This window comes from Octopus sinensis, linkage group LG17 (genome assembly GCF_006345805.1).
Source record: "Octopus sinensis linkage group LG17, ASM634580v1, whole genome shotgun sequence".
Classification (NCBI taxonomy): domain Eukaryota; kingdom Metazoa; phylum Mollusca; class Cephalopoda; order Octopoda; family Octopodidae; genus Octopus; species Octopus sinensis.
Genome location: NC_043013.1, coordinates 23,124,187 through 23,138,586, shown reverse-complemented (window position 1 = coordinate 23,138,586; position 14,400 = coordinate 23,124,187). Strand labels below are relative to the sequence as shown.

The following is a 14,400-nucleotide window of genomic DNA, read 5'->3' as shown; positions in this document are numbered from 1 at the left end:
TTCCAAAAATTGAATTGCGTTTAACATATATTTTTAGCTGCTGCTGAGAATGTCTGTTGAGATCAAATTATGATCATAAACGGTAACAATTCCGAAGCGCGCGTTCAGATAGAGTCACGCATATCGACAGACATTCGTGCGGAGAGCGGATGCTTGTTTATTGGTGGAAAAATATTTACCAAGGAACTCAAATATGCTCACACCGTCTACGTACCATAAACTAAATTTCGATCTCTTCTCTTTTACATTCCTCATTGTTTGAAATATTTAAAAAGAAATGAAATTTACTTATTTCTTTGCCAAATATTAATTACAAGATGATTAAGATATGTAACGAAATATCAATTTGTTATATAAAAAAACATTTTGTTGACATATTTTCTATGGAGCAATATCCGTTTCTAACAGCAGTCGAACCAAATTACGGCTCAGGCATGCTCTTAGTTTGATTTTTAAAAAATCTATTTTCTTCTTCAAGAAACAATTTCTTTCAAAACCTGCCTCACTTTATAATTATATCCTTAATTAAGAAGAAAGAATAAGAAATTACAGTATTTTACTAGAAATAAATAACATCGAATCGGTGTGTAGAAGGACATTGAATAGATTTTATTCTATCAAAGACGGTAAATCTGTTGAGGTCTTTTTTTTTTTTTAATTATTTCTCTCCTAAAAACAGAAATGAAGACCTGAGTTTTTATTAATTAATTCTGTCAGATTTATAAGCATTCGCGTGAGTGAAGAGAAACAAATAAAAGAGATATGGAAAAAGAGAAAAATCCCGGATCCAGATTAATATTTTCGTCCGTTTTAGAACCGAAGGATGATCTCGAAGAGGTATTTATATTCAATTGACCTAAAATAATAAAAATAAGAATAAGAAGAATTATTTTAAACAAACCTAAGCCACAACTCTTAAAACTGACAAATTATTTCCCTCTAAAATATTTATCAATCTTCTTAATTACTTATTGACATTCTGGTCGTTGTTCTTGTTTTTTAATTAAATTTTGCATATTTTCATCCTTTTCTCCTTTTTTTTCATTTCCTCTTTTATTATTATTATTATTATTATTATTATTATTATTATTATTATTATTATTATTTTTTGTTTCTGAAACTATAAAGCTCTCGTTCCTTAATGATTTTTCGACCGCTTTTCAATTTGTTCTCCGTAAATTTTCAAACCTTAATTGCATTCAGTGTCGACTCAACCGTTTTTTATGGCATCGACACACAATACCAGTAATATGCTGGGGATTGATTCAGTCGGAAATCTCTGCCTTGTTTGAATTTGTTACCCCTGGGAAAGAAAGACTAATTCTTGTCTTATTTGTTTAGAATAAAGTTTATAGCGACACAAATAGGAAAAGTGTCCACCACTTGATTTCTTCTATTCTTCGAGTGGTTGGAGCCATTCCATTTAGTTTGTTATTTGACTCTTGGGAAAGGCATGAATGTTGTCTAATATCGTTTTATTTCTCTTATAAATCAGAGGTTTTATGCAGTAAAGCAGAATAATAGATAAGTGTCGGTTAAGCCATATTCCAACTTTAGTTTTGCTTCTGTGGTTGGAGACATTTCATATGGAGAGACTTGCAACTTGTCTCTTTTTTTCCTTCTTCCTTTTCTCATTCATTGTTTCTTATAAACCAAGATACCAGCTTGCCACGTTTCCTTTTGTATTAAATAGAAGAACGGGTCAGACTTTAAAATAGAAGGAAATTGAAATGTAACGTTCGTAAACAAAAGCGGAACTTGAAAATGTAGAGCGATAGCTGTTGAGCTAGTCACTTCCAATCTTGGTGGCTGTCTCCCGTGAAAAGAGTCCTTATTATTGTTGTCTCTTGGAGGTGAAGCAAAAATTTATGCTGAGGTGAGCTTATGACCTGGTTTCAATTACCAGAGAAAAATAAAAGAAAAACATCAATGTCACAACACCATCGTTCCGCTGTTGCAAAGTCAAACCGTTTCGATATTATTTACTTTACCTTCCAACCATCGTTCTTCAAGTCGATAACAATAGATACCCGTTATGTATTTATGTACTTATGATGCAGGGCTCAACCGACTGCCCCCTCCCTCACCAATGGTCTTCTAATGTTAAAAATCAGTGTGATGAGTTGGCAGAAGCAGTGAGTCATCCTCATCATTTAGCGTCCGTTTTCCATGCTGGCATGGGTTGGACGGCTTGACTGGGACTGCACAGGCTCCAGTCTTTTGGCTGAGTTTTTACAGCTGGATGCCCTTCCTAACATCAACCACTCCAAAGAGTGTACTGGGTGTCTTTTATGTGTCACTAGCATGGGTGCCTTCTGCGTGTCACCGGCACTGGCCACAGCTATGATTTCACTAAGCTTGATGTGTCTCCTCAAGAACAGCAAAATCTCGGTCTCTTGTCATTTGCCTCCATGAGGCTCAACATCCGAAGATCATTTATTGCTGAATTAATTCTACCCCTGTTTTATTTTTGAAACTTGTTAGGGTCCCTTTCGTCCATCCAAGGTTGATAAAATGGGTAATAAGTCATTGCAGTACACGACAAGCCATGTTCTACAAATTTGTGGATTATGTTAATGTAGGATAATAATATTTCTTATTCGGTGCCCTTGAAAGAGTGAAAGACCTCCATTCAGGAATGGTAATATTATCTTTACAACCACAGTGGAATCATCAAGTTGTACCGTGTAGATAGAACTTATGAAGGCAAAACTTCAGAGTAATCCATGAGTTCCACACGTCACATATAACGTGTATGATGGTAGTATCTTGTAGTCCAAGATAGACGGTTCTGCAATATCTTGCTGAAGCACCTGCACGAATGATTTGTTTATTGCGATTGCATGTATGTGCTGCTGTATATTATTAGCTCAGTTTGTCCATCGACGTTGCTCGAGCATGTCCGGTGTTGAAGAGATTTGCAGAACAGTATGAGCTAGAGTGTTTTACTAAAGAACACAACACCACCCAGACCAGGGATTGAAACCCCACTCATGAGTGCAACACTACATAACATGGATATATATGGCTGCAAATTGGTCAAGCTGTTAGAGCAATGGATAAATTAATTGCCTTGTGGTAGTCATCCTCACATCCTTTGTTCTGAGTTCAAGTTGTGCTGAGGTCAAGTTTTTCATCTTTTCAGTGTCAATAGGGTAGGGCATATTTTCTCTCCCTCCCTCTCCCTCTGGAATTGGCTGTCATTAAATCAGTCCTTGAAGGCGAGGGGTTCTGATGCCAGGTTTCAAGATGCCCATGACATGCCAGATGTCTGTTCCCCAGTGACTTGATCAGGAGTTGATCCCCCAATGGAAATCACATGACATACAGTCTACAGCTCATTTAGTTTATTAGATTATTTTGGTCTGCTCAAAGCTGGAGGGAGAGGTTATTCTAATCTGAGTTAGTTTAGTTGCAATACCCTAATCAGGGCTCAGTGAACAGACCTACAGTATGTAAGTAGCCAGGTGAATGATTGAGAGCAACTCATAGGTTATCCGGATTGAATATATGTAGTGGAGGATGTGCGAGATAATATACTGGTCGTTGCATCTTAGCTTTTAGTGTATTTTAGACTTTTTACTGCAATTCTGAGAAATCAACGAATTTTTCAGTCAAGTTATATTGTGAACTTTTGGCTCTTGAGTTGCTCTTCTAACTTTCTCTTGGTTCACAATAAAATAGCATATACCAGAGTATTGAGTTCTCTTTCTTGTATTTGTTTTACCAAACCTATATACATTGTGTGTGTGTGTATGTACACACACACACACACACATATATGTGTGTGTGTATATATATATATATATATATATATAATATATATATATATATATATATATATATATTGGGTTGGCAGCTAAGTTCCCGCCGGTTTTTAAAATTTAAATTTTTTAAAAGGTTTAATAAAAAATAACAACTAATTAATCAATAATGTATTTTTGTTTACAACTTTTTCCCAACTTTCAACAAGATTTTTAATACCTCATTAGTAGAAATCACTTGATTTTGACTTGAAAAATTGATCCAACCAAGCTCTCAATTCTGGATCAGTATTGAATGAAACTCCACGCATAGCACTTGATCGAAAGAGGTAGAAATCTGTCGGTGCCAAATCAGGAGAGTACAGTAGGTGTGGCAACACTTCCCAGCCTTGCGTTTGAATGGCTTCCTTAGTCATATTGGCGATATGAGGGCGGGCATTGTCATGCAGCAGAAGAACTCCATGCTGCCGATTAGGTCTTTTCTCTTGAATAGCTGTGTTGAGTCGTTCCATCTGTTGAACATAGAGTTCCGTGGTTCCATTCATGCAATTTGTAATGGATAATCCTTTCCCAATCCCACCATATGCACAATGTTGTTTTACTTGGATGAAGATCTTATTTCACACGCGGTGTCGCTTGTTTACCTGGGCTAAGCTATTCCTTAAGTTGCTTCATATTGATGTACAGGCACCATTTCACGTCGCCAGTAACGATTCGGTAAAGAAATCGTTGCTTGTGTTCATGAGTTGAGCGGTGACGAGCAAGCAAACCAGCAGTGATTGTGGCTTGTTGATTTTTGTTGTTGTCACTTAAAGCATACGGAACCCATGCTCCATACTTCTGAACCTTTCCCATCGAGTGAAGATGCTTCTCTATAGCAGTGTGGGAGCATTACATTTTCTCTGCCAGTTCCCTTGTCGTTTGACGAGAATTTTTGTGCAAAAGTTGGTTTAATCGCTCTTCATTGAACTCAACTGGACGACCAGAATGAGGTGCGTCTTTGAGATCAAAATTTCCTTTTTGAACTTGGCATACCAATCACGAGTGGTTCTTTTAGCTATGGCACCCTCTCCATACACAGCACAAATGTCGTGAGCAGCTTTTGCGGCCTTAGAACTTTGATTAAAAGCAAAAAGACCGAGGTGTCGAAAATGCTCTTTTTTCTAAACTTGACATTCCATTTTAAACAAAATTTAACCAAAATTAACTAGAAAATAAACAAAATAGATTCCAAAATTTAAAAATGCAATAAATTCCAAAATTATAAAAAACAGCTGGAACTTATTTGTCAACCCAATATATACACATGGCCCAGTGGTTAGGGCAGCGGACTCGCGGTCGTAGGATTGCGGTTTCGATTCCCAGACTGGGCGTTGTGAGTGTTTATTGAGCGAAAACACCTAAAGCTCCATGAGGCTCTGGCAGGGATGGTGGTGATCCCTGCTGTACTCTTTCACCACAACTTTCTCTCACTCTTACTTCCTGTTTCTGTTGTACCTGTATTTCAAAGGGCCGGCCTTGTCACTCTCTGTGTCACGCTGAATATCCCCGAGAACTACGTTAAGGGTACACGTGTCTGTGGAGTGCTCAGCCACTTACACATTAATTTCACGAGCAGGCTGTTCCGTTGATCGGATCAACAGGAACCTTCGTCGTCGTAATCGACAGAGTGCTTCCACTTCCATATACACATACACATATGTATGTGTACACGTCTGTTCATCCATGTATACATTTATATTTACACACTCACACATATATATGATTATATATATGTGTGTATGTGTATATGTCCACTCGTGTGTGTATGTAGTAGTGTATGGCAGCATGCACTGTAACGAGTGTTGTTGCATCCCCCATTAGTTTGTGACCCCTTTGTACCACTCATACGACAGCCCTCCAACCCCATGGGTCTGTCTAGGGTAGTCATTGATGGTGAGGGTTTTAAGAGGTGGGAGTGCAAATCCTACCTCAACCTCTTTTAGTTTAAAACATGCAGAGCAAACGTTGGGTCTATTTTTTGACATTTCGGTCCCCCACGCAGCACAAGAGCAACAGGAAATGAAGTGGTTTGCTAAAGAGCACAACATGCTGCCTGGTCTGCGAATTGAACCCATGATCAAGCAGTTGGGAGTGTAACATCCTAATCTATTTCTTTACTACCTACAAGGGGCTAAACACAGAGGGGGCAGACAAACGGATTAAGTCGATTACATCGACCCCAGTGCGTAACAGGTAGTTAATTTATCGACCCCGAAAGGATGAAAGGCAAAGTCGACCTTGGCGTAATTTGAACTCAGAATGCAGCGGCGGACGAAATACCGCAAAGCATTTCGCCCGGCGTGCTAACGATTCTGCCAGCTCACCGCCTTAGGATTAGGAGTGTAACATCCTAATCACTGGGCCATGTGCCTTCACACATACACACACATGTATGCATACATATGAATATGCTACACACCTATACACACTCACACACATATGCATACACACACACACTATCAAGTTTAAACTGGAGGAAAGTTCTACTCAGTGCTTTGTTATCCGAAAGAGGTGAGAAATTAAAGCGAACCCCAGCGCCATGCTTTCTGTTCACTGGATTAATTTCTGTTTTGTATTAATTCTGTTGCAGAAGTGTGAAAGATTCTATGCAGTGTTGACCAGCATCACAAATGGACTCTCAGAAAGAGAATGCAATGATGCATTAAATGCCCATGTAAGTATTCTACAACCAGAACTCTTTGAATCAATCAGAACCCATGTTTCAATCAGTCTCTTTTCTGATAACCAATTACTATATTTTCTATATTCTATATTTGTTGTTTTTCCATGGTAGCAGGTATTTGAGGCAGGATTTTAACAGATGGATGCTCTTCCAGTTACTAACCCTTACGGGTTGTTTAAGTAAGGGATTTTTTTTTATTCCAGAGGAAGTAGAAGTGTACAGCTAAGAGATGATTTATCGACAGGAAATGTTTTATCAACAAATCTTTTCCAGTCACTGATCAGAGCCCAGTCGTATACCATGACACCACCACTGTTTATAGCCAGAGCTCAGCATAGATTGTAAATGCTAACACACACACACACACACATGCATGCACAGAGAGGGGAGGGGGAGTGAGTTTCTTTTGAGAATCGTTATTTGTGATGCACATTTTGAAGTTTGTTACTGCTATGTTATGGTACTTTAAATTAAGAATATTGATGTAGCAGAATGAAAATGTGGATACAGTTCAAAGCTAGCTTAATGGTAGCAATTTCTTGTGATTGGGCACTGAACCTTTGAAGCAGCAAAGACCATTAAATTTCATTATTAGATCTGTTCTGTCTCCAAAGCGTAGGACATGGCATTTGCTTGTGCCATCATCATCATCATCATCATTGTTTAGCGTCCGCTTTCCATGCTAGCATGGGTTGGATGGTTCAACTGGGGTCTGGGAAGCCAGAAGGCTGCACCAGGCTCAGTCTGCTCGATGCCCTTCCTAACGCCATGTTCTTTGTAATAATGTGTATTATTAACTCAAAGATGTAGACTTTCATGAAGCTAAGAAATAAAGAAAAATTATGCTCTACTTTATGTTTGCGGTTCTATTTCTCCAGTTTGTAGCACCAAGTCTTTTAATAATGTGTAGCAATCCTCATCTTTGTTGCTCTTTAGACATAGAATTCATAGAATAAAACCAATGATTTTTTAATACCAGAATGCAAAGGAGACCTACTGAGTCAAGTACATCAACATCGAAATCAAATCAATTCACAATCAAATGGAAATTGTAGTTGTGGTCTCCGTGCTGGTGGCATGTAAAAAGTACCATCCGATTGTGGTTGATGCCAGCCCCCTCTAGACCCAGTGCTGGTGGCACATAAAAAAGCACCCAGTGTACTCTCAGAGTGGTTGGCTTTAAGAAGGGCATCCAGCTGTAGAAAGACTTCCAGAGGAGACTGGAGCCTGGTGCAGCCTCCTGGCTTCCCAGACCCCAGTCAAACTGCCCAACCTATGCCAGCATGGAAAACGGACATTAAACGATGATGATGATATAAACATGAACAATGTTGGAAATGTTAAACTTCAGTGTTTGTATTGTTAATATAGTTTATTTTTTGGAGGCAGATAATGGTTGAATGTTGGATTTAATGCTTCACAATTGTAAGAATTATCCCCTAAGTACTCAGTTCAAACCCAGCTAGGTTCGGTATATTTGCTGCTTCTTCTCAAATGCTAGAAATATACTCTCTATCCATCTAGAGCAGGTAAAATTCCTGAGATCCATGGACGAGTTCTCTCCAGCTGTCTTTGTCCCTTATCATCGTTGCCATGTCCTGTGTCTCTCAGAGACCAGTGTCTGTTCTTAGGGTATCGACACATGTCATCCTCAGTCTCCCTCTTCTCGTGTGTCTGTGTAGGGGCTCCCACGGGAGCACTAAGTGCAGTATCAACTCTGAATGACGGTGAGCATGTCCAGCTAACCTCAGTCTCCTTTGTGCTATTTTCAAGCTAACTTTTGGGAGGCTTCCATATGGCTCTGAGTTCTTCATCTTCAATGTACACTGATTAATGCTCAGAGCCATCCTCAGCATTCTCTTGTAGCACCAATCCACCATCTGAGTGAGTTTTTTGGTCAGTGTCCAAGTCTCACACCTGTACAACAGCACAGACTCCACTGCAGACTGTGTCTACTTAACTTTATGGATCTTCCTCGACACATTTTCTACTTATCGAAAGATATAAGGAAGTGTGGTTTGCAAAAGGTTAGAGATTAATGCATGGAATCCATAAGTAATCCATTCATTTAAATGGATTCATATTTATAATCTTTGAAGTTTTTTTTTTTATTTATTTCTTGTATGTTTTTTTTTCTTCCAGGTGGGGAAAGGCCCAAACCAACATGAAGAGATCCAGCTGGGCCAGTTATATGCCATACTTGTTGAACCTAAAATGGCAGCTAAGGTAAAGATTTTTGTTTTAAAAATAATTTGCCAATTATTTCCTGTCCTGCAGGTACTTTATTGTTCTTGGTTTAGCATCCAGCACTAACCCGGTTGAGCAATGGTGAAGGCACACGGCTATGGCTGTCCCTTCCGTTCTTCAGACATGGTGTATTTGTGGTTTCATTATTGTAATATGTGAAGGTGCATGGCTTAGTGATTTAGGAGTATTTGGCTCACGATCGAAAGGTTGTGAGTTCAATTCCCAGCAGCACATTGTGTCCTTCAGCAAGACACTTTATTTCATGTTGTGCCAGTCCACCTAGCTGGCAAAAATGAGTTGTACCAGTAATTCAATGGGCCAGCCTTGTCACATCTTGCATCATGTGTTAAGGGTTTATGTGTCTGTGGAGTACTCAGTCATGTGCACGTTAATTTCATGGTGTCGATTTCTTTGACTAACACCCTTTAAGGCGGTGCTCCAGCATGGCCACAGTCAAATAACTGAAACTAGTAAAAAGAATAAAAGAACATATATATATATATATATATATATATATATATATTGGCCTGGTGCAGCCTTCGGGCTCCCCAGACCCCAGTTGAACCGTCCAACCCATGCTAGCATGGAAAGCGAACGTTAAACGATGATGATGATGATATATATATATATGTGTGTGTGTGTGTGTGTGTATATATATATATGTATATATGTGTGTGTGTATATATATATATATGTATATGCCTTTCCCTTGGATAACATCAGTGATGGTGAAAGGGGAGGCCGGTATGCATGGGCGACTGCTGGTCTTCCACAAACAACCTTGCCCCGACTTGTGCCTTGGACGGTAACTTTCTAGGTGCAACCCCACGGTCATTCATGACCAAAAGGGGTTTTTGCTCCTCTTTACCCTGATATGTATATTTCATATATGTATGTGTATTTTTTGCAGATGTACCGTGACATGACATTGGTCAGCAGGGATGGGATGGTGCTTGTCCAAGGTTTCCTTGGTAAGATCATTCATGACAAATGGCTAAAAATACTTCAACCGGTTAAAGTACAGGTAATTGCCTCCTCCTCTTCTCTTTTCTTCTTTTCTTCTTCTTCTCTTTTCTTTTTTCTTTCTTCTTCTTCTTCTTCTTCTTCTCTTCTTCTTCTCTTTTCTTCTTCTTCTTCTTTTCTTCTTCTTCTCTTTTCTTCTTCTTCTTCTTCTTCTTCTTCTTCTTCTTCTTCTTCGCTTTTCTTCTTCTTCTCTTTTCTCTTCTTCTTCTTCTCTTTTCTTCTTCTTCTTCTTCTCTTTTCTTCTTCTCTTTTCTTCTTCTTCTTCTTCTTCTTTTTCTTCTTCTTCTTCTTCTTCTTCTTCTGCTGCTGCTGCTGGATTAACTTCTTCTTTCGTTTCTGTCTGGTATTGGAATAAATGAACGTGGGTTGGCAATGGTTGGGGTAGGTGGTGGGCCAGCTTCATATTAAGGGATGAGGGGAGGGGATTACTGTAAGAGAGTTGGGGGGTGGAACGAGTTACTGCAGAGGGATCTGCGTTGCTACTGGGAAAAGGAGCAGGGTGATGGTGGTGGGGAGACAAGTAGCAGGATTAGTAAAGATGATAGAGTTTCTGGGTTGGGTGGGGAGAAAGGACAAGGGGTAGGCATAATGCAGAAGGGGAGGGAGTTTCACTGAATAGGGAACCCAGAATATAGCTCTTCCAGAACTCAGTTTTGCTTGGGAGTGCAAGTCTTTTTCACCAGAAATCCTGGCCCTTTGATATATAGATATGCAATCAGTTCTGGAGTTAGATGCTTCACTAATCCATTGAAGATAGTAAATTAGTAGGAATGTAGTGAGATGATTAAAAATAAAGAAATGATAAATGAAGATACGATAATCTTGTGGGACTTCTTTATTTTGTAAAGTATTGTTGCATAACCAGCCAACTCAGAAAGTATCCTTGGATTGTAGGGTGACATGCCGTACTTGAGCAGACCAATTGAGTCAAGTACATCAACATCAAATGAAAGAAAATCACAATCAAATGGAAATTGTAGTTGTGGTCCCCGTGCCAGTGGCACATAAAAAGCACCATCTGAACGTGGTCGATGCCAGTCCCCTCACCCTGACTGGCTTCTGTGCCTGTGGCACGTAAAAAGCACCAGCCAAATGCAGTCGATGCCAGCGCCACCTTGACTGGCTCCCATCCCAGTGGCATGTAAAAAGCACCATCTGATCGTGGTTGATGCCAGCCCCCTCTGGCCCCTGTGCTGGTGGCACTTAAAAAGCACCCACTACACTCTCAGAGTAGTTGGCATTAGGAAGGGCATCCAGCTGTAAAAACTTTGCCAGATCAGACTGGTGCCTGGTGCAGCCTCCTGGCTTTCTGGGTCCCAGTCGAACTGTCCAACCCATGCCAGCATGATGATGATAATTAGCGTGTTTATTTTTTTTTAATTATTTTATTTGTATTGTTTATTATGATCTTTGCACAGATGTGGTTCCATAATGAATGAGGCTTATCCGAGGGGGATTGTTGTCAGTTGGAAACTATTATGATGATTTATTCTTTAACACTTGTTTGTTTATGACAATTGCATATTCTTTTGTTCTCAGATTTTATGGCTGATGAGGGAGTTTGTGAAGAATGCAGTTGTTGGATCTGATGGCACATGTTTCGCATTAATTCGGCAGATAGCTGGTCAGTTTTCTCTCATTTACCTTTAATTCTTATCATTCACTGCAACATTTACCTACACTGATTTTTTTTTTCTTAGTTTATTCTTTTCATTTTTATTCTTATAATTATTATTTTTTCATTAACAGATTTCCCCAAAAAAAAAAAAAGAAAATATTTTGTTTTGCTAAAAGATTGTATTGCTGCATTTAAATATTTGTATTCTTATTTTTCTTTTCTTTCCTTTCTTTTCTTTATGCTCATTCACCTCTCAGTCTCTCTCTCTCTCTCTTTCTCTTATTATTCTTACTCTACTCATGTATTATCTCTCTCTCTCTTTTAAACACTTCTTTCCCACTTTTTTTTCATTTGAATCTCTGATTCTCTCTCTCTCTCCTGTTATTTATTTGCTGTCTCTCACCCCCCCATCTCTCCCCTATTCATTACCCTGTCTTTTCCTAGCTTGATGTCTCTTCATCTCTTTCTTTCTCTCTCTCGCCCTCCCTTTCATTGTGTCTTTCTCTCTTATTAACTAGTTTATTCTCACAAGCTATCACTCCAATTTTTCTTTCTTCTCTTCTCTCCCAATTTTAAATATTCTTTAATAACTGAATGGAAGACAACTTATTCAGTGCTTACGAATTCATATTCTGGTTCTGCCATCTGTTTATAGAATGTCCCATATTTCCAGGATGGCATTGGTTGGAGGTGGTTCTGCATTTCTTTTAAAGTTATCAGAGTTTTTACAACCTGATATCACTTTTTCCAATTTTCTGAAGACACAAGATGAAAAGGGTGTAGGGGCTAATATACTGCAGGATCTTCGGGTATAATTTATAGAAATAACAAAATTTGTTATTCTTAAGTTTGTTTATTATTTTTCTTCTGTTTGTTTTAAGGTGGAGATGTTAGTCCAAAGAATTTGTGGCTTGCTGAACAAATGTTAGACTTACTCTCTGAAAACCGGTAAGAATAAAATAATTTTGTTATCTTTTTGTTTTCTTTAATAGCGCTATGACCCTTTCTGCAACTTTCATTACATTTGGTCCAATAATTCGATGCCTCTGTAATTCTGTGTAAGGCATCTCCTTTACCTCTGTAACTGTTGACTACAGTGTTGTTACACCAGTTGTTGGGTATGACCCCCTTCCTGGACATCATCATCATCATCATCGTTTAACGTCCGTTCTCCATGCTAGCATGGTTTGGACGGTTCGACCGGGGATCTGGGAAGCCAGAAGGCTGCACCAGGCTCCAGTCTTATCTTATGTTTCTACAGCTGGATGCCCTTCCTAACGCCAACCACTCCGTGAGTGTAGTGGGTGCTTTTTACGTGCCACCCGCACAGGTGCCAGGCGAGGCTGGCAATGGCCACGGTCGGATTGGTGCAATTTACGTGCCACCGGCACGGAAGCCAGTCGGACAACCTTATTAATCACGTGAGTGACTTGGCTGTATCCCAGCCTGCTAGATATTTTAAGCATCAATAAAAATCCAATGAAAGTACCTAAATTTGTAAAACAGTTATTTGAAATTAACAATTAAAAATAGATTAAAAAAAGAGAAATGACGAAATTCTCAAGAATTTCTCAAATGCTTGAAAATGTTCATGTTGTTCTAATTGTTTGTAGAGCTTGGTTAGAGAGATTCCCCACTCTGATGGCTGCCAGTGTGTATACCTATCTTCGTATCATCATTGATCATGGTAATCCAGCTTATGCTAATCTCAGGAATCGAGAAGTGGAATTCTGCGTCAGTTTATTGCGTGATAAGGTAAAAACAAAACATTCAAAGGAATAAAAGAACCTCTTTTCTCTGTGTGTTTATATTTGTATGTGTAGACATGTGTGTGCATGTGTATATATATTTGTAGGTGTATTTATATATTTTACATGTTTTTAAATGGCATCGTAGTGATGAGGAGACTGGTTCGTGTTGGAGTAATTTTTTTTCTTGCATATGGATACCTTTCTGCTGTTCACTGCTCAGCTATGATTTAGGAACCTGTTGCAACTTTTTGCCAGAGATGTGGGAAACAAGCTTACAGTTTGTGTTCAAATCCTGCTTAAATTCTACCCAAGCCGTTTATCTTTCTTGTGGTCTGGACGGCTGTTTGATATAGCATGCAGGACAAGATGTTTGACCTAAACATTGTTCCCTCTAATTTTTAATGGTCTGTGTATACAAAATACTACCATGTGTAAATTCTATCCAAAGTTTGTGCACTAAAGTCTTCGCTACCTGAAAATACTGCTTTCAAACACTGACAATATCCTTTTGTGACCAATTTTGTGTTTGTTTCAATTCATTCAAAAAGTAATTAAGAATTTGTAAAGATTTGTTAAAATACCCAACTTCTTTATTATTAATCTAGAGTTTGGAACTTAAATTAATAAATAGTTTTGTCATAAAGCTTTTGTAGAATGTTGAAACACCTGGACAAATTTCTTTAATATGATCACAGGAGGCTTTGGGTGGAATGGTATCTCAAGAGTTGAGATAATTTTTGCATATATCTTATCGATAATAAGCAAATGTCTTCTTGATAGCTGGTAGTGCTTAACTCCAACTGCATGGAATGATGGAAAGAGAGAGAGAGAAGCATCTTCCTCCCAGTTAGAACATCTGTCAGTTGATGGTAAGATCATTTCAGGTGATCTGGTACCTATTCTTGGCAGCTAGGTAAATTGGGGTGAAGTCGAATGAAATGTTCTGTCCAGAAATACAACAAGACATAGCTAGCAATAAATGTGAACTCCTGATCCATGAGCAGGTAGCTGAATACCTTATTCATTCAGTAATCTCACCTCCATGTGCTGCTGCTGCTCTTGCTGCTGCTGCTGCTCTTGTTTAACCCAGAACAACTCTATGACCAAATGTGGGATTAGCCTATTTTTTATTTATACTTACTGTATCTAGTCTTAAATTCTCCAGCTTGTCCTTCCTCTTAAAGATTGTGGGGTGTAATTTGAAAGAGCTAACCCTTATGCTTTTTCCTTGCATTCGATTTCACCCACAAGTTTAGATCAACCTGAGATTGT

At 38.8% G+C, this 14,400-nt stretch overlaps 1 protein-coding gene across 5 annotated transcripts in view; it reads left to right on the top strand.

The window, feature by feature from the left end:
• The first annotated feature begins 237 nt into the window (after positions 1-237).
• Positions 238-14,400, top strand: part of LOC115220795 (integrator complex subunit 3) — a 59,974-nt gene continuing 45,811 nt past the window's right edge. For 2 of the 5 annotated variants that reach the window (XR_005002655.1, XM_036510429.1), the window contains exons 1-7: positions 244-837; positions 6,397-6,480; positions 8,632-8,715; positions 9,647-9,760; positions 11,299-11,383; positions 12,259-12,325; positions 12,991-13,132. Coding sequence is in view for 4 of the 5 variants with exons in the window: in XM_036510429.1 (XP_036366322.1) it covers positions 763-837; positions 6,397-6,480; positions 8,632-8,715; positions 9,647-9,760; positions 11,299-11,383; positions 12,259-12,325; positions 12,991-13,132 (651 nt within the window). In the remaining variant the exon portion in view is untranslated. Of the gene's footprint in view, positions 838-6,396; positions 6,481-8,631; positions 8,716-9,646; positions 9,761-11,298; positions 11,384-12,258; positions 12,326-12,990; positions 13,133-14,400 lie in introns of all 5 variants that reach the window. The other 3 variants (XM_036510430.1, XM_036510431.1, XM_029790938.2) reach the window with 3 other exon arrangements.